Source organism: Dromiciops gliroides, chromosome 3, assembly GCF_019393635.1.
Source record: "Dromiciops gliroides isolate mDroGli1 chromosome 3, mDroGli1.pri, whole genome shotgun sequence".
In the NCBI taxonomy this organism is placed as follows: domain Eukaryota; kingdom Metazoa; phylum Chordata; class Mammalia; order Microbiotheria; family Microbiotheriidae; genus Dromiciops; species Dromiciops gliroides.
In genome coordinates, this window is record NC_057863.1 from 320,039,224 (window position 1) to 320,062,835 (window position 23,612).

Genomic DNA, 23,612 nt, shown 5'->3' on the forward strand with positions numbered 1-23,612 from the left:
CTTTAATCAGAGCCACGAGGCCAAATAAATCAATTGGGTTTCCTTTCTCAAACCTTCTGTGATTGCAGTAGCCCCTTAAGGGCCCAATCCCACTCCTGATCAGTACCTAAACTTTGACCTGTTCCATCTCCAACCTGGACTAGTTCATCCTTTCTTAGGCATCCTGGTGCCACCTTCTGTTCTCAGTGGCTCACCACTCTGGTTCCAGACTTAATATGGACACGATCAATTTAGCCAATTATAGCTCAGAATTCCCAAACTCAAGCCATCTGCCAGACTCAGCCTCCCCAGGAGCAGGGATTACAGGAGCATGTAACCAGCTAAGCATTATAAAACATTGCTCATACATTATCTCATTTGATCCAATACAATGGATCTATGAATAGATAATAATAATTCACATTTATATAAAAGCCTTGAGGTTCACAAAGCATGGTACTCACAACATCCCTAGGAAGCAAACAGTGCAGATATTATTATCTGTGTTTGACAGATGAGGAAACTGAGTCTCAGGCAAGTTAAATCACTTCCCCAAGTCACAGAGCTAATCATTGGCAGAATCATGATGCAGACCTAAATCTTTTACTTTTAAGTGCAATGCTTTTTTTCCATAGCACCAGAAATGCTCTTTCTACACAATAGTAAAAATATAAATGTTCTGTTTGTTTTCATTGCAGATTATGTAACTACTCCGACAGATCCATCCAATATCACAGCAGCTGCTATCCCCATCCTTACACCTTCTCTCCGCACCACAGGCACAGCAGGTAAAGAAGCTTCTTCCACCATCATTTCCTGAAGAGAAAGAGCTACTATCTTGAACTTAAATTGAAGCAACTTATAGAACATTATAGGACTACACTGCAGTTTCTTCATCTCGGGGTGAAGAAAAATGACAAAAACCAGTATTTGAAAATCTCAGATTTACAGAGAGTCAGCATGAAATAGTAGATAGAGAATTGACCTTGAAGTTAGGAAAACCTAGATTCAAATCCCACCTCTGATAGACACTGGCAATGTGATTTTAGGCAAATCCCTGAACTTCTCAGTGTTCTAGGCAACTCTCTGAGGCAGTTGGTCAACAAGCATTTACGTACATATTATTAATTATCTATCACTATATAGAGTGTGTGTATGTATGTCTATGCAGACATATACATACTATATATGATGATAGAAAATAATAGGTACTTAAATATATATTCATATTAATAAAAATATAAATTTGATGAAGTAAATAAATAATAAAATAGACATATTTAAGTGTTTTGTATGTATATGTGTATACATATGTATGTATACACATACATATACACATACTATATATAGTAATCGATACTCAAATACATCTATTTTATTATTTGCTTCAATTTTATATTTCTTTTATTAATATGAACAAATTATATATTTAAGTACCTATTATATATGAAAGATACATGTGTACATATGTGCATGTGTATATGCACATACATGCATATATACACACATACATATCCATCCCTGTGCTAAGTGCTGGAGATAAAAACATAGACAAAAGATAATCCCCTATTCTCAGGGAGCTCACAGTATAAATATTTAAGTTTCCAGAGAATGTGTTGATGTTGGAAGGAATTTTCTCGCTGGGAGTTCCCTATTTCCCTATATCATTAAATCACAGGTCTCACCCCTACCCTGAATTTATACAGAGCATTAAGCCTTAGAGAGTATTTTCTATTTTGATCTACCCTTCCCTCCTTCAAAAACTTTCGTGAATTATTAGGAGTATTACTATTTCATTAGGCATTTGACCAAAACTAAATGATTTGTCCATTTTTTGGCCAACCGTATTAAAGAAAATTGAACTTACTTAATATTGTTCTTGCTGCCTTAAAGAAGCATTCTAATTTCCAAAGTACTTCATTTAACACTAAGGAACAGTCTAGTGACTGGAAAAACACGACTCAAATATTTAGTGAGACCTTGAAATTCTGTCATTATCATTAAGCAGCTTAATTAAGCAACATGGTTTAGTGGAAAGAGTGCTAGACTCAGAAGACCTTGGTTCAAATTCAGATGTTGCTACCTGTAACCAGGAGTCAGTCAGTTACCTCATCATTTTTAAAAGAGGGTTAAACTAGGTGAACCTCAATGACATTTCCCACCAAAAATCCTATGATTCCAGAGGGCAGGTCTCTTAGAGAGTTCCATAAAGAAAGAAAAATGCTTACTTTCCATTAGGATACTAAAACACTTAATGGAAATAGGAATCTTATTCATCCTTCCTACTTGAATTCCTCCTATATATTTATTATCTCATAATATAGATTAGCATTTCACTGGTACTAATTATAACCCTCCTTGACTTCTTCTGTGATTTTTGTCTATGATACTCACTTAATCCTTCTGTGACAAGTAAAATTTAACGGAAAGCTAAAGGGAAGCACACTTATCCAAGCAAGATATCATTTTATTAACAGGGGCATGCTACTTGCCAATAAAAAGGTTAGTGGCTGCCTCAGTTTCCAGCCAAAGACCTTGAACAAAAGGGCAGCCCCCCATTATAGGTTTGTGGAAGTACAGAACAAAAAAAGAACAGAACAAGGTAGGTGGTATCATGGGGTTGAGGGCACCACATAGCTGAGATGTAGGGAACAATAGGATTGGTTGGAAAGATAGGTAAGAACAATCGCTGCCCCCTTTCCTCCTGTGACTAAGAAGTGTTCATTGTATGAGTCTGTCTGCAAGGTATTAACCCAGACTTCTTTGGAGAGCAATCCAGAAATCCTTGAAGGATAGCTTGGTGGTATAAAGATATTAGACCTGACTTCCTGTGGTAAGCCTTATCCCCCAAAGTTATCAGAATTCCTTAAGGCAAGAATAGAACAGTGATTAGCTAGAGGCCTAGATTTCTAACTCCTTATAGGGCAGCTGAATTCTGAACTAGGTTCAGAAACAGAGAATCATGACTAGGAAGTTACCAAACAAAATCAATTAATTGTAAATAGGATCAATAAAAAAATTTATACAGGTTCAGTTTTATTCTTCTCACTCCTTAGTGTCCTACCTCCAGTTCAGTAGCTCCCCACCTTTTTGAATACTAACTATGTGACCCTGGGTAAATCACTCAACTTATCTTGACCTCATTTTCCTCATACGTAAAATAGGGTATTGTGTGTGATTACTTCTAAGTTTCCCTTCAAGCTCTAAATTTATGATCTTATGAATATGAGGATCTTTTTTTAATGTGAAAAAGTTTATTGATTCTTACTTGATGGGAGTTGTAATAACCATTGATAAAATATATAATGATTAAAAGTTACCATGAATTGAATGATATTTAATGAATATGTATTTTATTCATTATGGTAGCAACTCTTTATATTTGAAACATAGTAATATTAATGTGTGGGATCTGTCTAAGGAAGTATTATTTATTAATGGATTTGTTTATAAATTCACATCTCTGGGTATGTCACACTTCTGACATATATTGGCCATGTGATCCTAGGCAAATCAGTTAGTCTTCCAATTCTTTAGGCAAGTATCAGAGAATACAAGTTACAGGGAAGGTGTCAGCCTGTGCTGATATAGGGAGTTTCCTTTACAAGGGAGTTCCCTATAGCAGGCCTTCTTAAACTTTTTGCACTTGCAATCCCTTTTCACCCGAGAATCTTTATGTGACCCCAGGTATATAAAATAGGTATATGTAACCTTTTACTATTTCCAAATTTTTCATGACCCTCCACATTCAGTTATGTGGCCCCATATATATATTTGCAGGGCAATGAGGGTTAAGTGGCACAGCTAGTAAGTGTCAAGTATGTGAGGCTGGATTTGAACACAGGTCCTCCTGAATCCAGGGCCAGTGCTCTATCCACTGTGCCACGTAGCTGCCCCAACCCCATATTTTTAATAAACTTTTCCCTATAGAATGAAACCACAAATAGAGTCCTTAAGTTGCATGAACCACTTATGACAACTCTTCAGCTCTGTGTGATCTGTGGTTCACAAGTAGGTAATTACTTCTATAGGTAATCAATCAATAAACATTTATCAAGTAGCTATTATATGCCAAGCACTATGCTAAGCACTGGGGATAGAAAAAAAAGGCAAAAGAGAGTTTGTACTCTCCAGGAGACTGCAATCTAATAGATAAGACAATAAGCAAACACATATGTACAAACAAGCTATATGCAAGTGTGGAAATTTATTTTTATTTGGGGACCCTACCTTTGGGCTGAGATTGGAAAGCCTTAGGCCCTCAGGGTTTCTTCTGTGTGGGAGGGGCTGGTGCCCCTCTTCCTCTGCTTTAGCTGAGCCAAAAAGCCCCGTGGGCTGTACAAGACACCAGGTCAGACAGCTGGGGGGGAAAAAAGCCCCCAGCTCCCTCTGACCTGAACGGAGCTATTCGAAAGATCCTGGACAACCTGTGCTGAGGCACGGGATGCTCAAGCACACCCTGCCCCCAGCACCAGCCGCAGCCCTGGCTGGCAGATTAGCTTGGTGTGTGGGCACAGGAAGCCCCGAGATTTGAGTGGAGAGAAGAAAAAGTATATATAGACCTGGGAGTTAGATTAAAAGGGATCTGTCAGGGGGGAGGAGATGAACAGTAATGGAGGACTAGGAGCAAGGAGGAAAGGCCAGCGGACAAGATTAGAGGGGTGGCAAAGGCAGCAGAGCGCAGACTGACAGAGCAGACAGACAGAAGGTCAGTGAGAGAGAAACAGTGGTTCAGGGGTGGCAGTAAGGAGAGGAAAGTTAGAAGCAGGGGGATTTACAAAGTGAAAGGGGCTCGGAGTTAGAATAAAGGACTGAGTGCCCTGAGGCAAGTGATGGCTAAGGCCCCTATTGTATTCAAGAAATTCCGAAGAGACACAGTGGAAAGAGAAGTGAGGTGATGCAATCAGGTTGTACATTTTATTTCCGTCTTCTTAATTTTAAATAGTATCTCATAAATAAACTCTGTTTGGATTATTTAGTTAAGAGGCTTCTTAATCCTTTGCTTATCAATTTTGGGAGTGGAGCAGTGTGGTGGAACTTTATGAATGGCCCATATTAAATTAACAGCAGTCAGATAGCCAGTTAGTCAACAGTCCCAGATTAAGTACCCCAATCAAATTAGTCCCCCCAAATTAGCACTAGTCATCAAAAATATTTCCACACAAGACATATAGGGAATTTATCCATAGGTCATTTAATATTCTCTGGGTACCAGTATATCACTCAGATTATTATGTGTCATCTCTTGCTCTCATTCTATGACTGACCTATCTCTTTTTTTCAATCAATTAACTCTTCGATGAAATCTTTTGCAAGAATTTTCTCATACAAGTCAATGCTGACAATATTCTTTTTTTTTTTTTTTTTAGTGAGGCAATTGGGGTTAAGTGACTTGCCCAGGGTCACACAGCTAGTTAAGTGTTAAGTGTCTGAGGCCGGATTTGAACTCAGGTACTCCTGATTCCAGGGCCGGTGCTCTATCCACTGCGCCATCTAGCTGCCCCAATGCTGACAATATTCTACCAAGGTACCTATATCCATTGTGCATCAGCAACAGTAGCAGATTCCATACAGATTGTGGCACATTGTAAGTCAATACTCTGGTAGAATATTGAGATTTAAAGGAATTTATTTTTTCATAAAATATGAGTTTAGGATAATTAAGAGTGCTGTACATCTTCCCAAATGATTGTTCTCTTCTTCCTATTCAGTTTTGGGCCCATTTTTTGTCGATATATAGTATCTGTGAACATATATAGATATGTGAACTGATGGACTAACTCGATGGGCCATCCATTCAACTGCATGCCAGAGTCTAGACAATAGCATTCAGTGAATGCGTACTGTTGTCTACACTATGATATACAGTTAGATGGATGCCATAGGCCAGAAGATAGGTATTCTGTATCCAAAAAACCACACAGGTTATATTTGTATCAGTTGTTAGGCCTAATTTTTTACAAAAGAGATTCTGGATCCCACTGGGGATGCTCTGTGGTATTCTTAAGTTTGATGCAGTTAGCATAATGTCATATAGAAGCCTATTATCCTCCATAACAACACAGAACAGCTCTGGAGAGCATAATTTTCCATTTTTAATGTTTCACTGAATGTCAACAACCAGATTAAACAAAGTTATCACTATGGTTACAACCATTAAGCAGTCTTCTATAATCTCAACATTTATGTGAGAAATAACCTGTTGGAAGAATAGCTGGACCAAACCATGTTCAAACAAACAAACAAAAAATCTGTGTTAAAAGTAATATAATGTTTAAAATATCAATGACCATTTTTTGAGATTATTTAAAAGGAAAGAGATTCCAAAAGATTGGCGGGGGGGATCATGGTTAATATTTTTGTGATTTTAAAATGATTGAAAAGACAACAATAATTCTGGATCCACATGGCTTTTTTCCCCCACTATAAAATCTTTTAAAAAATGGTTTATAAATGAATCAAGGGTACTGTAATTAATAGGTAAGTTTTATTCAAATCAACTTAGTTCCTATTAATTCTTTTATTCATTTTATTTTAGCGGGGTAATGAGGGTTAAGTGACTTGCCCAGGGTCATACAGCTAGTAAGTGTTAAGTGTCTGAGACCTCATTTGAACTCGGGTCCTTCTGAATCCAAGGCCAGTGCTTTATCCACTGCACCACCTAGCTGCCCCCTCAAATTAATTTTGATGATATTCCTATTCAGTCAGGATGATTTCAGTTTCACCAGGGGCCTCAAGGGTTAATTCTGAATTAGAAGTGCAAAGGTAAGAAAGACTTTCAAGCATTTGTCTTTGGTACAAATGAATTATAAAGTTTATTGAAACTATCTTTTTATTTCTTTTATAACCAATACAAAATTATGGTAATTTCTTGAATGCTCCTAAATAGCAAAAAAAAAAAAGTGATTTTCATTCCCTATTTAATTATACTTATTAATTTGAGGATAAACAATGAACTGGGGATAAGTCAGAACAGGGTAATCAGAATCAATAATTTTGTCTTTTTTTATTTGTCCTGGTGACAGTCTCATTATATGCTGGCAACCTCAGAAATGTCTGTGAATACATCCATTCAATTTTTAACTTTGTCCCACTCTGCTTATTTAGATTTAGTCTGAGACTTGTTTTTTGTCTTTGTTTTTTGCCTACTAACTCTCTGTCTGGGCAATAACAAAGAATGGAAAAGATACCCTTCTACCTTCTTTCCTCCTCTCTATTCCTATAACATATTAAGTTACGAAATAATGTGCATAGTACTCTGTTAGAACACAGCCAACCATATGATCCCAGCTGTCAAGATTTTACAACCTAACTAGGGAGATAAAACATGCAGATAACAATATACAAAACAACAACATAATCGATAAGACAGTGTATGATAAGTGCCAAATGAGAGGTTCAGACAGTAACTCCAGAGAAGTGGAAAAAAAAATTAGGCTAGAATAGCAATGAAAGCCTTAACATGCAGTTAACAATATACAAAACAACAACATAAATAATGTCACAAGGCAGTGTATGATAAGTGCTTTTCATGGTCCTGAAAACTTTAATGTAGATCTCAGCTTTGAAGGCTGGAAAGAATTTTGACAAGTGGAAAGAGGAAGAAGGGACATCAAGGGAAAAAATACAATGTTTGGGAGTGTGGGTTAGGGGAGAGGGAAGACTGGTGAATTTACCAGTCTCATAAAGCAGAGAAGTTCATAGGGGGAGAAACATGAGATTAGGTGGAAAAAAATAGTTTGGAGCTAGATTGTGGAGAGATTTGATTGTTAGGCCCAAAAGATTGGATTTTATATGTATAAGTAATGAAAAGCCATTAAAAGGGCTTTAGCAACTTTGGCTGGGGAGGAGGAAGATATGTTCAAAAACAAAGCTGATTTAAAAAAGATAAAATAATAAGTTAATACAAAATAAATAAATGGAGGAAATGTGTGTAGTAATTAATAAGCAATAAAGCATCATATAAATCAGAGGGAGGAAAGTAAATGTCCCTAACAAAACAAAGGCACTATGAATTAACCTCTTGTATCTTGGTGTTCTAACTGCCTCTGAAGTAAACATTTACTGAACATTGACCAAATGATAGTCAATTGGCAAGTATTTATTAAAAGCCTGCTATGCACCAGGTATGGTTCCAAGTGTTAGACCAGGGATGGAGCACTGTTCTAGGTGCTATAACATATTGCAAATATACTGCCATTACCTTCAAAATATTTACAATCTACTGTGGTTCTGATAGTTAAAAGTGAGAGAGAGTTACTGAATATGCACAGTATTTGTGGGAATGGGCCTATGTAGAGCAAACCATCAACTCATTTGGACATCAACCTCCATAGACCTCAATCTGCTCATGTATAAAAAAAAGTTATATGCAAAAGTTAGATGGTCTTTTAAGTCCCTTCCAACTCTGCATTCCATGCTTTTAAGGCTTGCTCCCTGTTGTACTATAAAAAGGAATTTGGTATATCACAGCACCTTCTGAAAGTTTTGGAAGAACTTCACTATAACAAGATCCCTCCTCTGACAGGGTCTTACCACACTAAACCCAAGGACATCACTGGAGCAAGACTCCAATTAAATATTTCTCAAATTATAGAACTCTGTTGTCAAGATGTCAAGATGAGACTTATGAAAACTTCTTCAGTGTTATCTTTATGGGTCGAAACTTACATTAAATCAGTGCCTAATTATATACATTTTAGCCTTCAAGCCTACTCACAGAGTTCTATAGGAATTTAAAAACCTTGGATTTGACTCTGCAGTCTGAAGTGTTATTATTGAATCAAAAAGCAAATAAGCTCCATCCTTGAAAATTCTTTGAGCAAAAGGCCAAAAGATGGAAAATACCATAGTCATTCACTGCCTTCAAAGGCTCCTACTTCTGTCCTGGGCTCAGAGGACCAATGCACTATAATTTAGACATCGCTATGTCAAGTTACAAATATTTAGCCTTTGTTCACTCTCCCTCTGGGGAAGGATTTGTCAAAATGCAGAAAGCAGTGGAAATAGAGTTTTTAAAGTGATGGAAAAACATTAAATTGCTTTCATGCTATGAAAATCACATGGGGCACCTGGCTCAATAAAATATATAGATATATATTTTATGGAGCCCTAGACTGTACTAGTCACTGCAGTTAGTACCACAACCACTACCACCACCATCATCATCACGAGCAGCAGTATATAGTTTAGTGGATAGAGTGCTACATTTAGTCAGAGAGACCTAAATTCAAATCCTTCCTACATTTACTATATTCTAGATACTAGATATTTACTGGAGCAGGTATGTAGCACAATGGATAGAGTACCAGGTCTAGAATCAGGAAGACTCATGTTCTGAGTTCACATCTGGCCTCAGACACTATAGTTATGTGACCCTAGGCAAGTCATTTAACCCTGTTTGCCTTACTTTCTTCATCTGTAAAATGAGCTGGAGGAGGATGGCAAATCACTCTAGTATCTTTGCTAAGAAAACACTAAATGGGATGAAGCACCAGCCTTGGATTCAGGAGAACCTAAGTTGAAATCCAGCCTAAGACACTTGACACTTACCAGCTGTGTGACCCTCAGCAAGTCATTTAACTCTGAAGAAAGAAAACACCAAATGGGGTCACAAAGAGTCAGATATGACTGAGAAGGACTGAACAAGAACAACAGATATTTACTAGCTATGTGACCCTGGACATGTCATTTAACCTCTCTTAGCTTTATCTGTAAAATGGGATTAATATCACCCACCTAATAGGGCTGCTGTGAGGACAAAATGGCATAATTTATATAAAAACACTTCACAAGACTTAAAATTCTATATAAAAATGAGCTATTATTACTAATAATTATTATAATAAAAAGATAGAAGACATAGTCTTGTTCTTAAGAAGACTAGAAGCTAATTAGATAGATAAGAAATGCTTAACAGAAATAATTTAAAACAGTTGCAAGTAATAATAATAATAATAATAGCTTGTTTATACTGCATTTTACAGGTATGAGATGCTTTCACAAATAATATTCATTTGATCCCCAGAGCAAGCTGGTGAGATAGTCAGGGTGAGTGTTATATTGCTGTTAAAAAAAGAAAAAAGAAAAAACCACAGATGAGGAAACTATGGTTCAGAGGGACTGAGACAGCTGGTGACAGAGCTGGGAGGTTAACTGAGTTCTTCTTGGTCATAAGGCTAGTCCACATTTCCATTAGGTCAAAGGACCTACAGCCTAGATATATCACTGCTACAGGATATGAGAGGTAAGGACTTAAAGGTCAATGAGCGTTTTGATTATGTTGCTTTGTGGTGTGGTCCTTTGTCCTTTCTATAATCAACCCTTACCTTGCCTTATAGACATACACTCTCTGATAGTATCCCTATCCCTGGGTTCACCCTCCCTTACTGCTAAATTTGTCTAGTTTCTCCTGGTGGTTGAAAGGTCTGGCAACCACCAGATATGCTTTTAGGGAATGGGCCAGATCTGTGGGAAATAGGATGGCCTTTTCCCCAATACAGATGCTCTCTACTATTTCCCATTTGAATTTGCCCCAGGTACAAGAATTCCTAATTATGGTTATTTGTGGCAATAGCAGCAACAACAGTAGAAATAGTTGTAGGAGGAGGAAGAGGAGGAGTAGTAATAGTATTGTGGTAGTGGTAATTGTAGTTGTTGTAGTAGTGTTGTTGTATTGTAGTAGTAGTAGTAGTAGTAGTAGTAGTAGTAGTAGTAGTAGTAGTAGTAGTAGTAATTACAGTAGTATCAGCAGCGGAAGTATCATTTATAGAGGGTACTAAGCCTAAAGCCATACTAAGACTTTGGGGATACCTCTATAAACCCCTGAGGTTTACAGTGTTTTATGTGTTGTTTCACTTGATCCCAACAAAAATCCTGTGTGATAGGTGTAATTTATTATCATGCCTATTTTACAGATGAGGACACTGAGCCTGAGAGAAATCAAATGAATTTCCTAGGGCCAGGGAATGATGGGCCTTGATTTCTAGACTGAAGAAAACAGAAGTTAGTTGCAATATATGCTGCAGTAAGATAAAATTTAGGGAAGAACAGTAGTTAGGAAAATGTTACGTAAGTCTTGGTCTGAGTAATGAGAATCTTGACCAGGGTGATTGATGGCTTTGAAATATAGAGGAAAGAAGAACTAGGTGAAATATAACGAAAGATGCCTTTGCAAGTAGAATTTAGTAACAGAATAAATATGGGGGGAGATAAAAGAGATGATACAGAATCTTCACACAAGGTCTAAAACATTTATATAGTGATAGGCTATACATATAAATATATGTATATGCATGTATACATATATGTGTGTGTGTATACACACAAAGTCTATACCTATATTAAACACTATATAAATGTTAGCTATATATATGTTTATACTGCATTTTATAGTATGTAAATGTTACAGTATATAAATGTTAATATACAGTTAGCTATATATACATATGTAATTAGCACGATGTAAATGTGAACTATACAAATATGCATATGTTTTATATATTTATATGTATATTTAATATACAAATATATGTGTGTTTATATATTATAAGCACAATATAAATGTTGGCTATATGCAAATATACATATATTTTGTGTACATTTATTTATAGCTAACATATATGGTACAGTGTTAATGTTAGCTATAGATACATATTTTTATATAATGTGTAATGTTAATATATAAACAGGTATTATATTAATATATAAAGTACATGTAGACATAAATACAATGTAAATGTTAGCTATATAAATATACATATATTTATATATAAAGTTAATATGTAATATGCATTATATTAATATACAAAATACATGTACATATCAATACAATGTAAATATTAGCTACATAAATATACATATATTTTTATATTTAATCTATAAATACGCATTATATATTAATATAGAGAATCTATTCTATAAGTACAATGTAAATGTTAGTTACAATATACACACTTTTTATGTGTATATTTATATATAGATAACTATATATAACACAATGCAAATGCTAGATATATGTAAGTATATGTGTGTGTGCATGTATATGTATGTATATATGTGTATATATGTATATATGACATTTACATTGTGCTTATGGCACTGTGCTAAGCATTTAATAATCCTTATCTCCTTTGATCTTCATAACAACTCTAGGAGGTAGGTGCTATTGTAATTCTCATTTTATAGATGAGGAAACTGAGGCAAACAGGGGTTATTGACTCACCCAGGGCCACATAGCAAATAAGTGTCTGAGATTGGATTTGAACTCAGGTCTTCCTAAGTCCAAGTCTAACACTCTATCCACTGTACCACCTATCAGCCAGACTCACTGTATTCAGTGATCCAGTTTAGTGAGTAAAATCAATGACTTTTGTGTAGGAATGATAAGTACTAACCTCCTCCTCTTCCTCCTCATACTTTCATATACCTAGGTGGTGGACATTTCTTTGTTTCTCCAACATAAGTAAGCTCTTCTCTGCCTGACAGTTCCTGCCTCCCACAGTTAGGCACAGACCCCTAGTCCTTACCTTTAGGGTGAGAACCCTGCTTCTCATGAGATATGGAACAATGGGATCAGGGCAAGGACTCATACTGGAGGGAAAACTGAGCTTGGTCTTTCCTGGTCCTTTCTTCTCCCTAAGTCCCCCCAAATTAGATTTGGTGCTAATGAATGTTATCCTTCCTTTCATTTCTGTATTTTGTATAGCTAAACTCAAGGACTATTTATCATGAGTATTTGTTGATTCAGAATTTATGAAGCCTTCCTTTTTATGTGATATCTCAAAAGATCGGAACAAACACATACTCTATTTTTCAAATTAATTTGTAGGGTCTATAATACTGTGCTTGAATCCCTATATCATTTACCACGGTTTTTCCCTAGAAGAGTTCTAAAAATTTCTCCTGAACTAGCCACGTATGTCCCCATCGTCCATTTAGGAAACATTTATTCTAATTCATAAAATCATAGGTAGAAGGGAACTCAGAGGTCATCTAGTTCACTCTCCTCCTTTTGCAGATGAAGAAAATGGGAGACAGAGATTGGTGAAATGATTTATCCAAGGTCCCCCTGGTAGTGAATGGCAAAACTTCAAACCCAAGATCCTTGGCTCCAGATCCAGCATCCCTTCCCTTCTACCATATTAGGTAGCTTCTCACATTTGAATGTAGAGTGTGGAGCAGGAATTAAGCATTCACATTGCATATATCCTTTCCTCAGAGGCTGAAGGTCAGTATCAATCTTAGGACAATTGGGATTAATGAGGCTGCTTCTGCAGTATTTTAAAAAGAAGGCAGTGGTCTATATTTTTTTGAGGTACAATATTCCAGCTAATGTTACTGCTGTCCTAATGGCTTTTTGTGCCCCAGAAAGACCCGATAAGGTGGAATGGCACATTTGTCAAGAAATCTGGGCAGCTATGGTTAGAGGTACCCTAGAAACACATAGTGAGAGGTCACATTAAAATGAGCCCATTCCAAAATACAAATAAGTCATTCTTTAAGGAAACAAGGTGACATATTCATTTTAAATTTTACTTGGAAATACACTGTGAAACCTCAATGAATTTGTAACCAACTAAATAGGATACTCAAGGTAATGGTACTTTTTTCAATGTCAAAAATTTTGGCTAAACAGAGAGAGACCTGATATTCCTCACATGACTCAAAAGTCATATGGTAATCAATAAGTTAAGAGATGACAAAAAGGAAACACTGTGATTGATCAGCAAAAGAAGCCAAAGGGCTCTAAAAACTGAGTCTTGTGAGAACCAGAGCAGAGAATATGGGGGAAGTTGAAGAAAATGCAAGGGAAAGAAAAAGGAGAAGAAATGGAGGTAAATGTTCCTTTCTCCTCTCCATCCATCATCCTCCTTCTAAGAGCTGTCCTAATTCCTAAATCTACTCTTCATCCTCACTCTTACCTACAGTTATTCTACTCCTCAGTGCTCTTCAAAGCCCATCCTCAGGTTTCACTTTTGTTCATTAATAGTCTAGACACTCAAAATAAATAACTAATTTTTACAAAGTGCTTTAATATTTGCAAAGCACGGGCAGCTAGGTAGTACAGTGGATAAAACACCGGCCCTGGATTCAGGAGGACCTGAGTTCAAATCCAGCATCAGACACATGACACTTACTAGCTGTGTGACCCTGGGCAAGTCACTTAACCCTCATTGCCCCCCAAAACAAAACCCCAAAGATTTGCAAAGCACTTTACAAATATCTCATCTTATCCTCATCAAAACCTTGAGAGGTAAAGTGCTATTCTTGTCCTCATTTTACAGATGAGGAAACTGAGACTGGCAGGGGTTAAGTGACTTGACTAAGGTCAAACAGTCAGGGTATGTCCAAGGATATATTTGAAATCTGGTCTTTCTGTCTCCAGGTCCAGTACTCTATCCACTGCACCATCCAGTTCTAGTTAAGCATTTGAACTTCACATTGTCCTCTGTCCTTTAATCCTTTGCTCCCCTTGTCCTATTTCCATCTATGATTTGTAAAACTCTGGCCCTGGCCTACCCACATCATCTACCTTCATTTTTAACTCCAGACTGCTGAATATTGCTGTTGTTCAATTTCGTCCAGCTCCTTGTGACACCATTTGGAGTTTTCTTGTCAGAGATCCTGGAGTGGTTTGCTATTTCCTTCACCAGCTCATTTTACAGATGAGGAAATTGAGGCAAATAGGGTTAAGTGACATGCCTAGAGTCACACAACTAGTAAGTGTCTGAGGCCAGATTTGAACTCAGGAAGATGAGTCTTCCTGACTCCAGGCCCAGAACTCTATCCACTGTGCCACCTAGCAGTGCCAGGCTGCCAAATACCACCAAAGTCAAATAAATATGACAGCTGGATCCATATGTCCATGTTAGCTAATCTCTGCTTGGTCCTTATTGCAATGTGGCCATCCTTTTATTGTACACAAAACTGGAAATCTATTATATGCAATTAGATATTCCTTTTAAATATGTAAGTGATCATGTATATTTCTTTTTTAAAAGTTTCCCTCCTTTCTTTTGAAAGTACCACCAAACTTCAAGCCACTCAACTTTGCCATCTTAGCATCATCCTCAACTCCTCCATTCCCTTCACTCACAATATCCAATAAGTTCCCAAGAATTATCACTTCTACCTCCACAACTTCTCTTTTGTTTATCCCCTTCTCTCCAATCATACAATCACCACCTTATTTGGGCTCTATCTGCTACCCCAGATTCCTAATTAAATCCCAGACTTTCCCTTCTCCATTTTGTCTTCCACACTATTGCCATGATAATCTTAGTGAAGCAAAAATCTAACTATGATACTCTGTTCAAGAACCTTTAATTGTTCTCTAATGTCTTTAGGAATAAAAAACAAATTCTTTATGTTAACATTTAAAATATTACTCCAACAATTTCACATTATTTCTTTTTGTGGACTCTATGTTCCACAAAAATTGATCCAATTGCTATCTCTTCCAAAACAGCTATTTTTTTTCTCTCACTTCCGTGCCTTTGTATAGCTTGTCTCCAAACCTGAAATATACTTTCTTTTTCATCTCCACCCCTTAGACACCTTGGCTTTCTTCAAGGTTCAGTCCATAGACCTCTGTCTATGTAGAGCCTTCCTTAACCTTCCTAGTTATTAGTGTTCAGAATTTCTTCAAATAACCATGTATATATTTAATTGTCTACAAGTTACATCCTTCCCAATCAAATGCAAGCTCTCTGAGGGTAGAAATTGTTTTTATTTTGTCTTTGTATCCTCAAACATAGTGCCTTTCTTGCACAGTGGTAGCTGCTTAATAAATGCTTTTGTCGTTATTCAGTTGTGTCTGACTCTTTGTGACCCTATCTGGGTTTTTCTTTATAAAGATACTGGAGTTGTCTGCCATTTCCTTCTCCATCTCATTTTACAGATGAGGAAACTGAGGCAAACAGGGTTAAGTGACTTTCCCAGGGTCACACAGCAAGTAAGTGGCTGAGGTTGGATTTAAATTCAGGTCATGCTGACTCTAGAACCAGCACTCCATCTACTGTTCCACCTAGCTTTTCTGTTGGATCCAATTGGATTGGATTAGGCTGAACAAGGAAATATACTAGAGAGATAGTAACTACCCCAAAGTCATGAGGATCGTGAGTAACAGCTCAGCCCATTTGACTCCACATATAGCACTCTTTCCTTTATATAACCATATCAGGATATTTCCTAATATCTTTAGGACTAGATAGTTTCTTAGGTACCTCCTAACACCTGATATATGATCTTATGAAAAGCCTATGTATATATAGAACTCTTCTGGTATGGCCTTAAGGAGCTAGAGAGGTGGCTCTCATGCCAACTTAGTTACCCAAATCTTAGTCTTAAACCCATGTCCAAAAAAAAAAATAGGTTCAAGTCCTGCTTGTAATTCATACTATGTGACCATGAGCAAATCATTTAATTTCTCAGTGTCACAAGGAAACTTTAATACAATAAATTACAGGTACTAGATAATAATGATCATAATAATAATTACTAGCATTTATATAGTGCTTACTGTGTACCAAACACTTTGCTAAGCACTTTATGGATAATATCTCATTTGATCCTCACAACAACACTGGGAGCAGGTGTTTTCATTATTTCCATTTTATAGATAAGGCAGACAGAAATTAAATGACTTGCCCAGGGTCACACAACTAGTAAGTATGTGAAGCCAGATTTGAAGTCAAGTTTTCCTGACTCCAGCCCAGAACCCAATCCCCTGGCCACCTAGTTGCTAATGTGTTGGCTATCTACATTGGTGAGAGATATCTATACTGATGTAATAACAGATCCAGATTCCCCTTCCCCCATTTTTTTTTCTTTTTTTGAAGCAAGTGTCCACTCTAGAAAAATAATCAGGGGGCAGCTAGGTGGTGCAGTGGACAAAGCACTGGCCCTGGATTCAGGAAGACCTAAGTTCAAATCCAGCCTCAAACATGACACTTACTAGCTGTGTGACCCCAGGCAAGTCACTTAACCCTCATTGCCCTGCAAAAAAGAAAAGAAAAGAAAAGAAAAAATAAAAATAATCAATAAGAAAGGCTATTTAATTTTGAGGCATATCCAAACAAACCTCACATAAAGTTAACCCAACCAATATCATTTAACAGTAACTTGGCTAATATATGATAAACAAATACCACTCTTTAGTGATGGTGGCCATCATAAAATCCTTCAGTAAATCCAAGAGACAAGTTCAGTCAAGCTGTTTAGTTTTAGTCTTTGTTTTTTACACTTTAATGATTGAAAATCTCAGAGGGAAGGGAGTGTTTCATATCTAAACAACTTACAAGTTAGAGTATTGCCCTTAGCAGCAGCACCCATATTCACAGCAAAGAGTTGGATGGTTTCTTATAAATGCTTTTAGACCACAAAGGAAAAGAAAGCAAGAAAAATGATATTGATTTTTTTAAACTTTTAGCCCAATTTCTACAAGTTCAGAGTCACCTTCCCCTTGGTTCAATGAATCAATTTTGCAAACATAGCTAGGGGGTTAGGGAATTGTTCCTTGGCCAGGAATTGAGGGGAAGGGCTGGAGGGGTGTTGAAGCTGGGACTTTTAGTGAACCTTAATCTCAAGATGAGCCAGCACTGTGACTCAAGAAAATTCAGTTTAATTTGGTCTGCATTAACAAAAGTATAGCATCTAGAACAAGAGAAGTCCTATTCCCACTGAATCTTGCCCAAGGAAAAACACATCTGAAGCACTCAATTCAATTCAACAAGAATTTAAATAATTATAGCCAACATTGATACAGTGCTATAAGGCTTGGAAACAAGCTCTTTACATATGTTATCTCATTTAATCCTCACAACATCCCAGTGTGGTAGGTACTATCATTTCTCCCCATTTTACAGGTGAGGAAAATGAGGCTGAGAGGTGAAGTGATTTAGTCAGTGTCACACAGCTAATGCACTGTATGTTTTTAGTCCATACCTAATTAGTTTAGTTAGATGGAGTGCATTATGGATTCAAACTCGGGTCTTCCTAACTCCCAAATTCAGTATTCTTCCTACTGTGCCACCTAGGACCTACAAGGAGGTAATTAGTTGGTGGTAAGTCAACAAGCATTTCTTAAGCACTTACTATTTACCAGGCACTATGTTAATTTCTGGAGATATTAAGAAAGGCCTAAAAAAGTCCCTACTCTACCCTCAATGAGATTACATTCTATTTAGAATGTAAGGAAAACAGTATATAATTAAATATATATATATATGATATATAAAGAATAAAGGTAATATGTCAAGAAAAAAACATATTAGTAGTCCAGAGAACATGGAAAAGCATGATAAAGAAGGGGGAATTTAAGCTTAATAGCAAGGGTTAGTGGATTGAGTACTGGCCTCAGAGGTAGTGTGATGTTTAAAATCTAAATTGTGGTCGCCTTAAATTAGAAGCTTCAGCACCAGTCTTTGGGCATTAAACATTTATTAAAGCATACAGGTGTTCAGAAAGTTAAGAAAAAGCCTATCTCACATAGAGTTCCAGCCTGGTTGGGTTCTTCCTCGAGCCCTCCTCCAGGAGCCTGCTTTAATCAGGAACTGTCCAGCAAGCTGACTGTGGAAGCTTTTTATAGTTCTGGAACTGAGGCGGTCCTTACACACTGCTTCAAGCTGATTGGTTGGCATCATCCAAATCCATTGGTTCTGAAGGTGTTCTCAAGGTGTGATTACAATCCAGTTAACTTGAAGTAGGCTAATCAACAGTTAATCACTCTCACTTGATTCAATTAGTCTAGATTAATCTCCAGGTGGGTCTTTGAGTACCTGCTAAATCTCATTATTTCATCACATTAAGATGACTTGGGTTCTAATTCCTCTTCTGATACACACTGATTGTAGGACCCTAGTCAAGTCACATAACATCTGTTCCCTAGGCAGTTTCCTATAACTATAATTTGCAGAAATTTTGTTAAGCTGAATGTATGGAGGAAGGTTCCTTATGAAAACCTCTACCCTAATGAAATCACAGGTTCAAGAACTACCCCCACCCCACCCTGCCACAAAAAACAACAGCCACAGCAGTAGAAGTAGCAACAATAATGACAACAACAATAATAAGTTCTAGACTCTATGCTGGGTGCTGGGGATAGAAAGAAAAAAAAACAAAGCAGTCTTTGTTTTCAAGGAACATGCCTTCTATTGGGGAAATGAAACATGTACAAAGAAGGGGAAAAGCATGAATAACTGTAGGAGTTGAATCTTAAGTTAAGCTTTGATGGAAGCTAGGGAATTTGAGTTCAAATCTGGCCTCAAGTACTTACTGGTTGTATGACCCTTGGAAAGTCACCTAACTCTGTTTGCCTCAGTTTCCTCATCTGTAAAATGAGCTGGAGAAGGAAATAGTAAATTACTCTAGTATCTCTGCCAAGAAAACTCCAAATGAGGTCATGAAGAGTAATCACAACTCAAATTACTAAACAACAGGGAATCTATGAGATAAAGGGTTAAGAGGGAATACATTCAAGGTATGGAAGACAGCCTGGACAAAAATATGAAGATGGGAAATGGAATTTCATAAAGAGGAACAAGTAGGCCATTTTATTTTATCTGGAATATAGAGTGAGTAGAGAGTAATGTGCAATTAGTCTAGAAAGTTAGGATAGAAGCAGAGTGTGAAAAGTTTAAAAAGTTAAATGGGGGGGCAGCTAGGTGACTCAGTGGATAAACCACTGGCCCTGGATTCAGGAGGACCTGAGTTCAAATCCGGCCTCAGACTCTTGACACTTACTAGTTGTGTGACCCTGGCCAAGTCACTTAACCCTTATTTCCCCATTTTTTTTTAAAAAGGAGGGAAAAAAGACCTTAGGGGGAATAAGAAGTTAAACAGAATTTGTATTTTGTGTTAGAGGCAAGAAAAAACCACTAGAATTTCTTCAGTGGATCAGACCTGAGTAACATTTTAATAAAGTCATAAACAAATTGGGGGTATATCTAGAACAGGAGTTCTCAAATTTTTGTTGTGTTTTGGACCCTTTGGAAATCTGGTGAAACCTTTGGACCCCTTCTCAGAAAAAAAAAATGAGTGTATAAAATAAAATGCAGAGAATTACAAAGAAAACTGGTTATATTGAAAATATGGTTATCTAGATCTAGTTGTAGCAATATAAAAAAGTTCAAAGACCCCTAGTTAAGAACCTTTAATTTAGAAGCTGACCATGATGGTGAGGGACCTGAAAATCATACCATATGATTATTAGTTGAAAGATCTGGAAAAGAAGATGCGGAGGGAGGGAATTAGTTAGTGAGTGGGCAGAATAGCTGTTTTCAATTATTGGAAGCACTATCTTATGGAGGACAAATTGTATTTGCTTTGCTTGGCTCCAGAAGGCAAAATTTGGAGTCATGGGGGAGGAGAGGGATAGAACTGTCCAAAAGGAGAATAGGTTGCCTTTGTAGATAATAAGTTCCCAGTCACTAGAAGTATCCAGATGACCTTTTATCTGGAATGTTATAAAAAGGATTTCTGTTCAGGTTGTTGTAAAATTATTAGAATTTGGCTGACTCATTTGGGAGGGGCCACACCTGGCCCACCCTGAAGTTATATATGCTACTGATGTCAGAAGGAGAAACCTCTCTCCATAGGCAGTTTTTGAAGGACCTCCCCTTTGGGGAGAGGATGATTAGATGCTCACTGAGGAGAGTCTGAGTCTCTTCCAGAGCTGTCTCTCTTCTTCCCTCTTCTGCCCTTCCAGTGGCACAAGCAAGAGTAGCAGCAGACAAGTCATTCAAGCCTGGTGGTAAGCTGTGCTTTCCATTGAAGCTACAAGCTCCAGGTGATAAATTACTCTGTTCTTTTTGAATAGACTTGGGTTAGAGTTAGGAGGATTATCTGTATTTCTTCTCCCCTATTTCATTGTCTTTGATTTTATTAATTTCATCTTTGCTGTTTACTTTATTCTCTTTAATAAAATCTGATTCATCTGTGGAACTGAGGCTGTAAGTCTCCTTTCTTATTGGCCTGAGAGAAAAATCTAAAAAGGAAGTTTCGGAGGGGAGGGAGCTTTAAACCTAGAGGTCTCTCATTATCTCCAGGACCCCGATATTTAGGCGAGCCACCCAATTAACTCCTCATATATTAAATTTGGCTCTCACAAGGTACAGGAATTGATTATCCAGGAGGTCCCTTGCAATTCTGATATTCCTATGAATCTGTGGTTGACTTTATCCTTCAGTGTCTTGAAATAGGTGGAACAGGAGGATTTGGCTCCTAAATATCCATGCTCCAAATCTGATCACCTTTAGCTTTATATTGCACTTCAGAGACAGTATAACTTATTTGATGGAGCACTAACTAGACTTGGAGTCGAGCAGATCTGGGTTCAAATATTGCATCAGGTATTTATTGGTTGTGTGACTGGACAAATCACTGCCATGTGCCTCAATTTGCTTATATGTCAAATGAAGGGTTGGACCTAGTGGCATCTAAGACCACTTCTTGCTTCAAATACATGATTCTATGAGTACCTAGTTTATTGACAACAGATTTATATGAGGGTTTGAGGTGTTGGGGTTGTGGTGTATTTTTTGTTGTTAGTTGGTTGGTTTTGAGAAACAGTTTCCAAACTTATCTGAAAGATGTCATTTCTAACTAGATCTCAAATTAGATGTGAGAGATTTCCTAGAGAGAAAAGTGTTTCCCTTTTCTTCACATTCCTGTTTGGGGATGTTTCTGGATTCTTCACTTCTTGCCTTTCAGGTAGCAATTCCTTGAACACCTGTTCCCCTTCTCCTGGAAGTAATCTATAATAAACCTCAAGGCCCCTTCTGAGGTTAATAGTATCCAAGCAGACAAAGTCAAGCTCAGCCTAACCCTGCCCTATCATGTAATATCAGGTACCTCCACAGCCTAGTCTGATTCTCTGTAAAGATGTATGTTCGAGCTTTCATTGTTTGCCTTCGGGCTGCCCATGAATATATATTCCATTTATAACATTTTGATTATGGGACCAGCTGCTCCCTGCAACAACATCATTCTTAATTTCCTTTATTTTGGGTGAGGAGGAGGAGAAGCAGCTAGATAATGTAGTGGATAAACTGCTAAACCTGAAATTAGAATGGCCTGAGATCTTGCAACTCTCTCTCTCTCTCTCTCTCTCTCTCTCTCTCTCTCTCTCTCTCTCTCTCTCTCTCTCTCAATCTCAGTTTCTTCAACAACAAAAACTTTTACTTATAACAATAATAACCAGTACTTTCTAAAAAGATTTAAGGTTCTCAAAATCTTATTTCAGGGGCAGCTAGGTGGCACAGTGGATAAAGCACTGGCCCTGGATTCAGGAGGACCTGAGTTTAAATCTGGCCTCAGACTCTTGACACTTACTAGCTGTGTGACCCTGGGCAAGTTACTTTACCTTCATTGCCCTGGGGAAAAAAATCTTATTTCATTAGATCCTAACATCTCTGTGAGGTACTTAGTATTGTTATCCCCATTTTACATACAAAGAAACTGAGGCTAACAGTTTGTGATTTTCCCAGGATCACACAGCTGAACTCAATTGTTTTTTCTCATTCCAGGTCTAGCAGTCTATCCACTATGCCACCTGGTTATAACTCCTTCCCCTTGAATAAAAGAAAATAAGAATGGTATAGTACTAACTATCTTATAGGGCTCTAGGTTTTAAGAAATCACTTTGTAAACTTTAAAGTGCTATGTCAATAGCAGCTATTTTGATTATTGTTATTGTTTCACCAAAAGTTTTATTTTTAAAGTATTAATGCCATTAAGTAGGGTTTGTCTTATGTAACTTAGAGTCTCTGAATTTAAAAATACCATATGACATTCCCCACATTATTTTATGTATGATTAACTTTTTAAGGTACCTGGGAAATAGGGGCAGCTAGGTGACTCAGTCAATAGAGCAACTGCCCTGGAGTCAGGAGGACCTGAATTCAGACACTTACTAGCTGTGTGACAGTGGGCAAGTCACTTAACCCCAATTTCCTACAAAATAAAAAGGTACCTGGGAAATAGTGTCTTCTCAAAGACTTGGAACTTACAATTCAAAAATAAAATTATAGGGTCATAGATCACAGATTTAGAACTAGAAGGGACCTTAGAGACCATATAGTCCACAGCCCACCTCATTTTTGCAAATGAGAAAAGTGAGGCCCAGAGAATTAAGGTGACTTGATCTACATCACACAGGTACAGAGTCAGGATTTGAACTGAGATCCTCTAACTCCATATCTATTGTTTTTCCTACTGTATCATCCTGCCTCTTTATCTACCTATGTTTTTAAAAACTGGAATCCTGAGGAAGATTGGGGGTGGGGGGGTTGGTCAAAATTGTGGTACAGGATATAATGTGTGATACTGAGGTGGAAAATTTGGTGGAAAATTAGTGTGAGTGGTCCCAAATCATTACCTCTGCCCATGAACTATCTGGACTACAGTGTCTTAACAATCTAAATGGTGTGTTGCTATCTAATATTGACTATTCTGTCTTGCCCTGCTCCATGAGCCACAGCTGCTGACAGAAAGGTCAACGGCAAGTTTCTTTAATAGTTATAAGGAAAATGAATTCATTTCCTAGACATTTGCATTCTGCTACTAAAAATGGCCTATCTGCTTACTATGGATTGAGATAGACACCAAGCAAGTTGCCAAGATGCCTGTTCTAT

At 37.3% G+C, this 23,612-nt stretch overlaps 1 protein-coding gene across 1 annotated transcript in view; it reads left to right on the forward strand.

The window, feature by feature from the left end:
• Positions 1-23,612, forward strand: part of CD96 (CD96 molecule) — a 130,738-nt gene that overhangs the window by 59,575 nt on the left and 47,551 nt on the right. Inside the window, exon 9 of the mRNA XM_043997676.1 lies at positions 678-767. Within this exon, the coding sequence (XP_043853611.1) occupies positions 678-767 (90 nt within the window). The remainder of the gene's footprint in view (positions 1-677; positions 768-23,612) is intronic.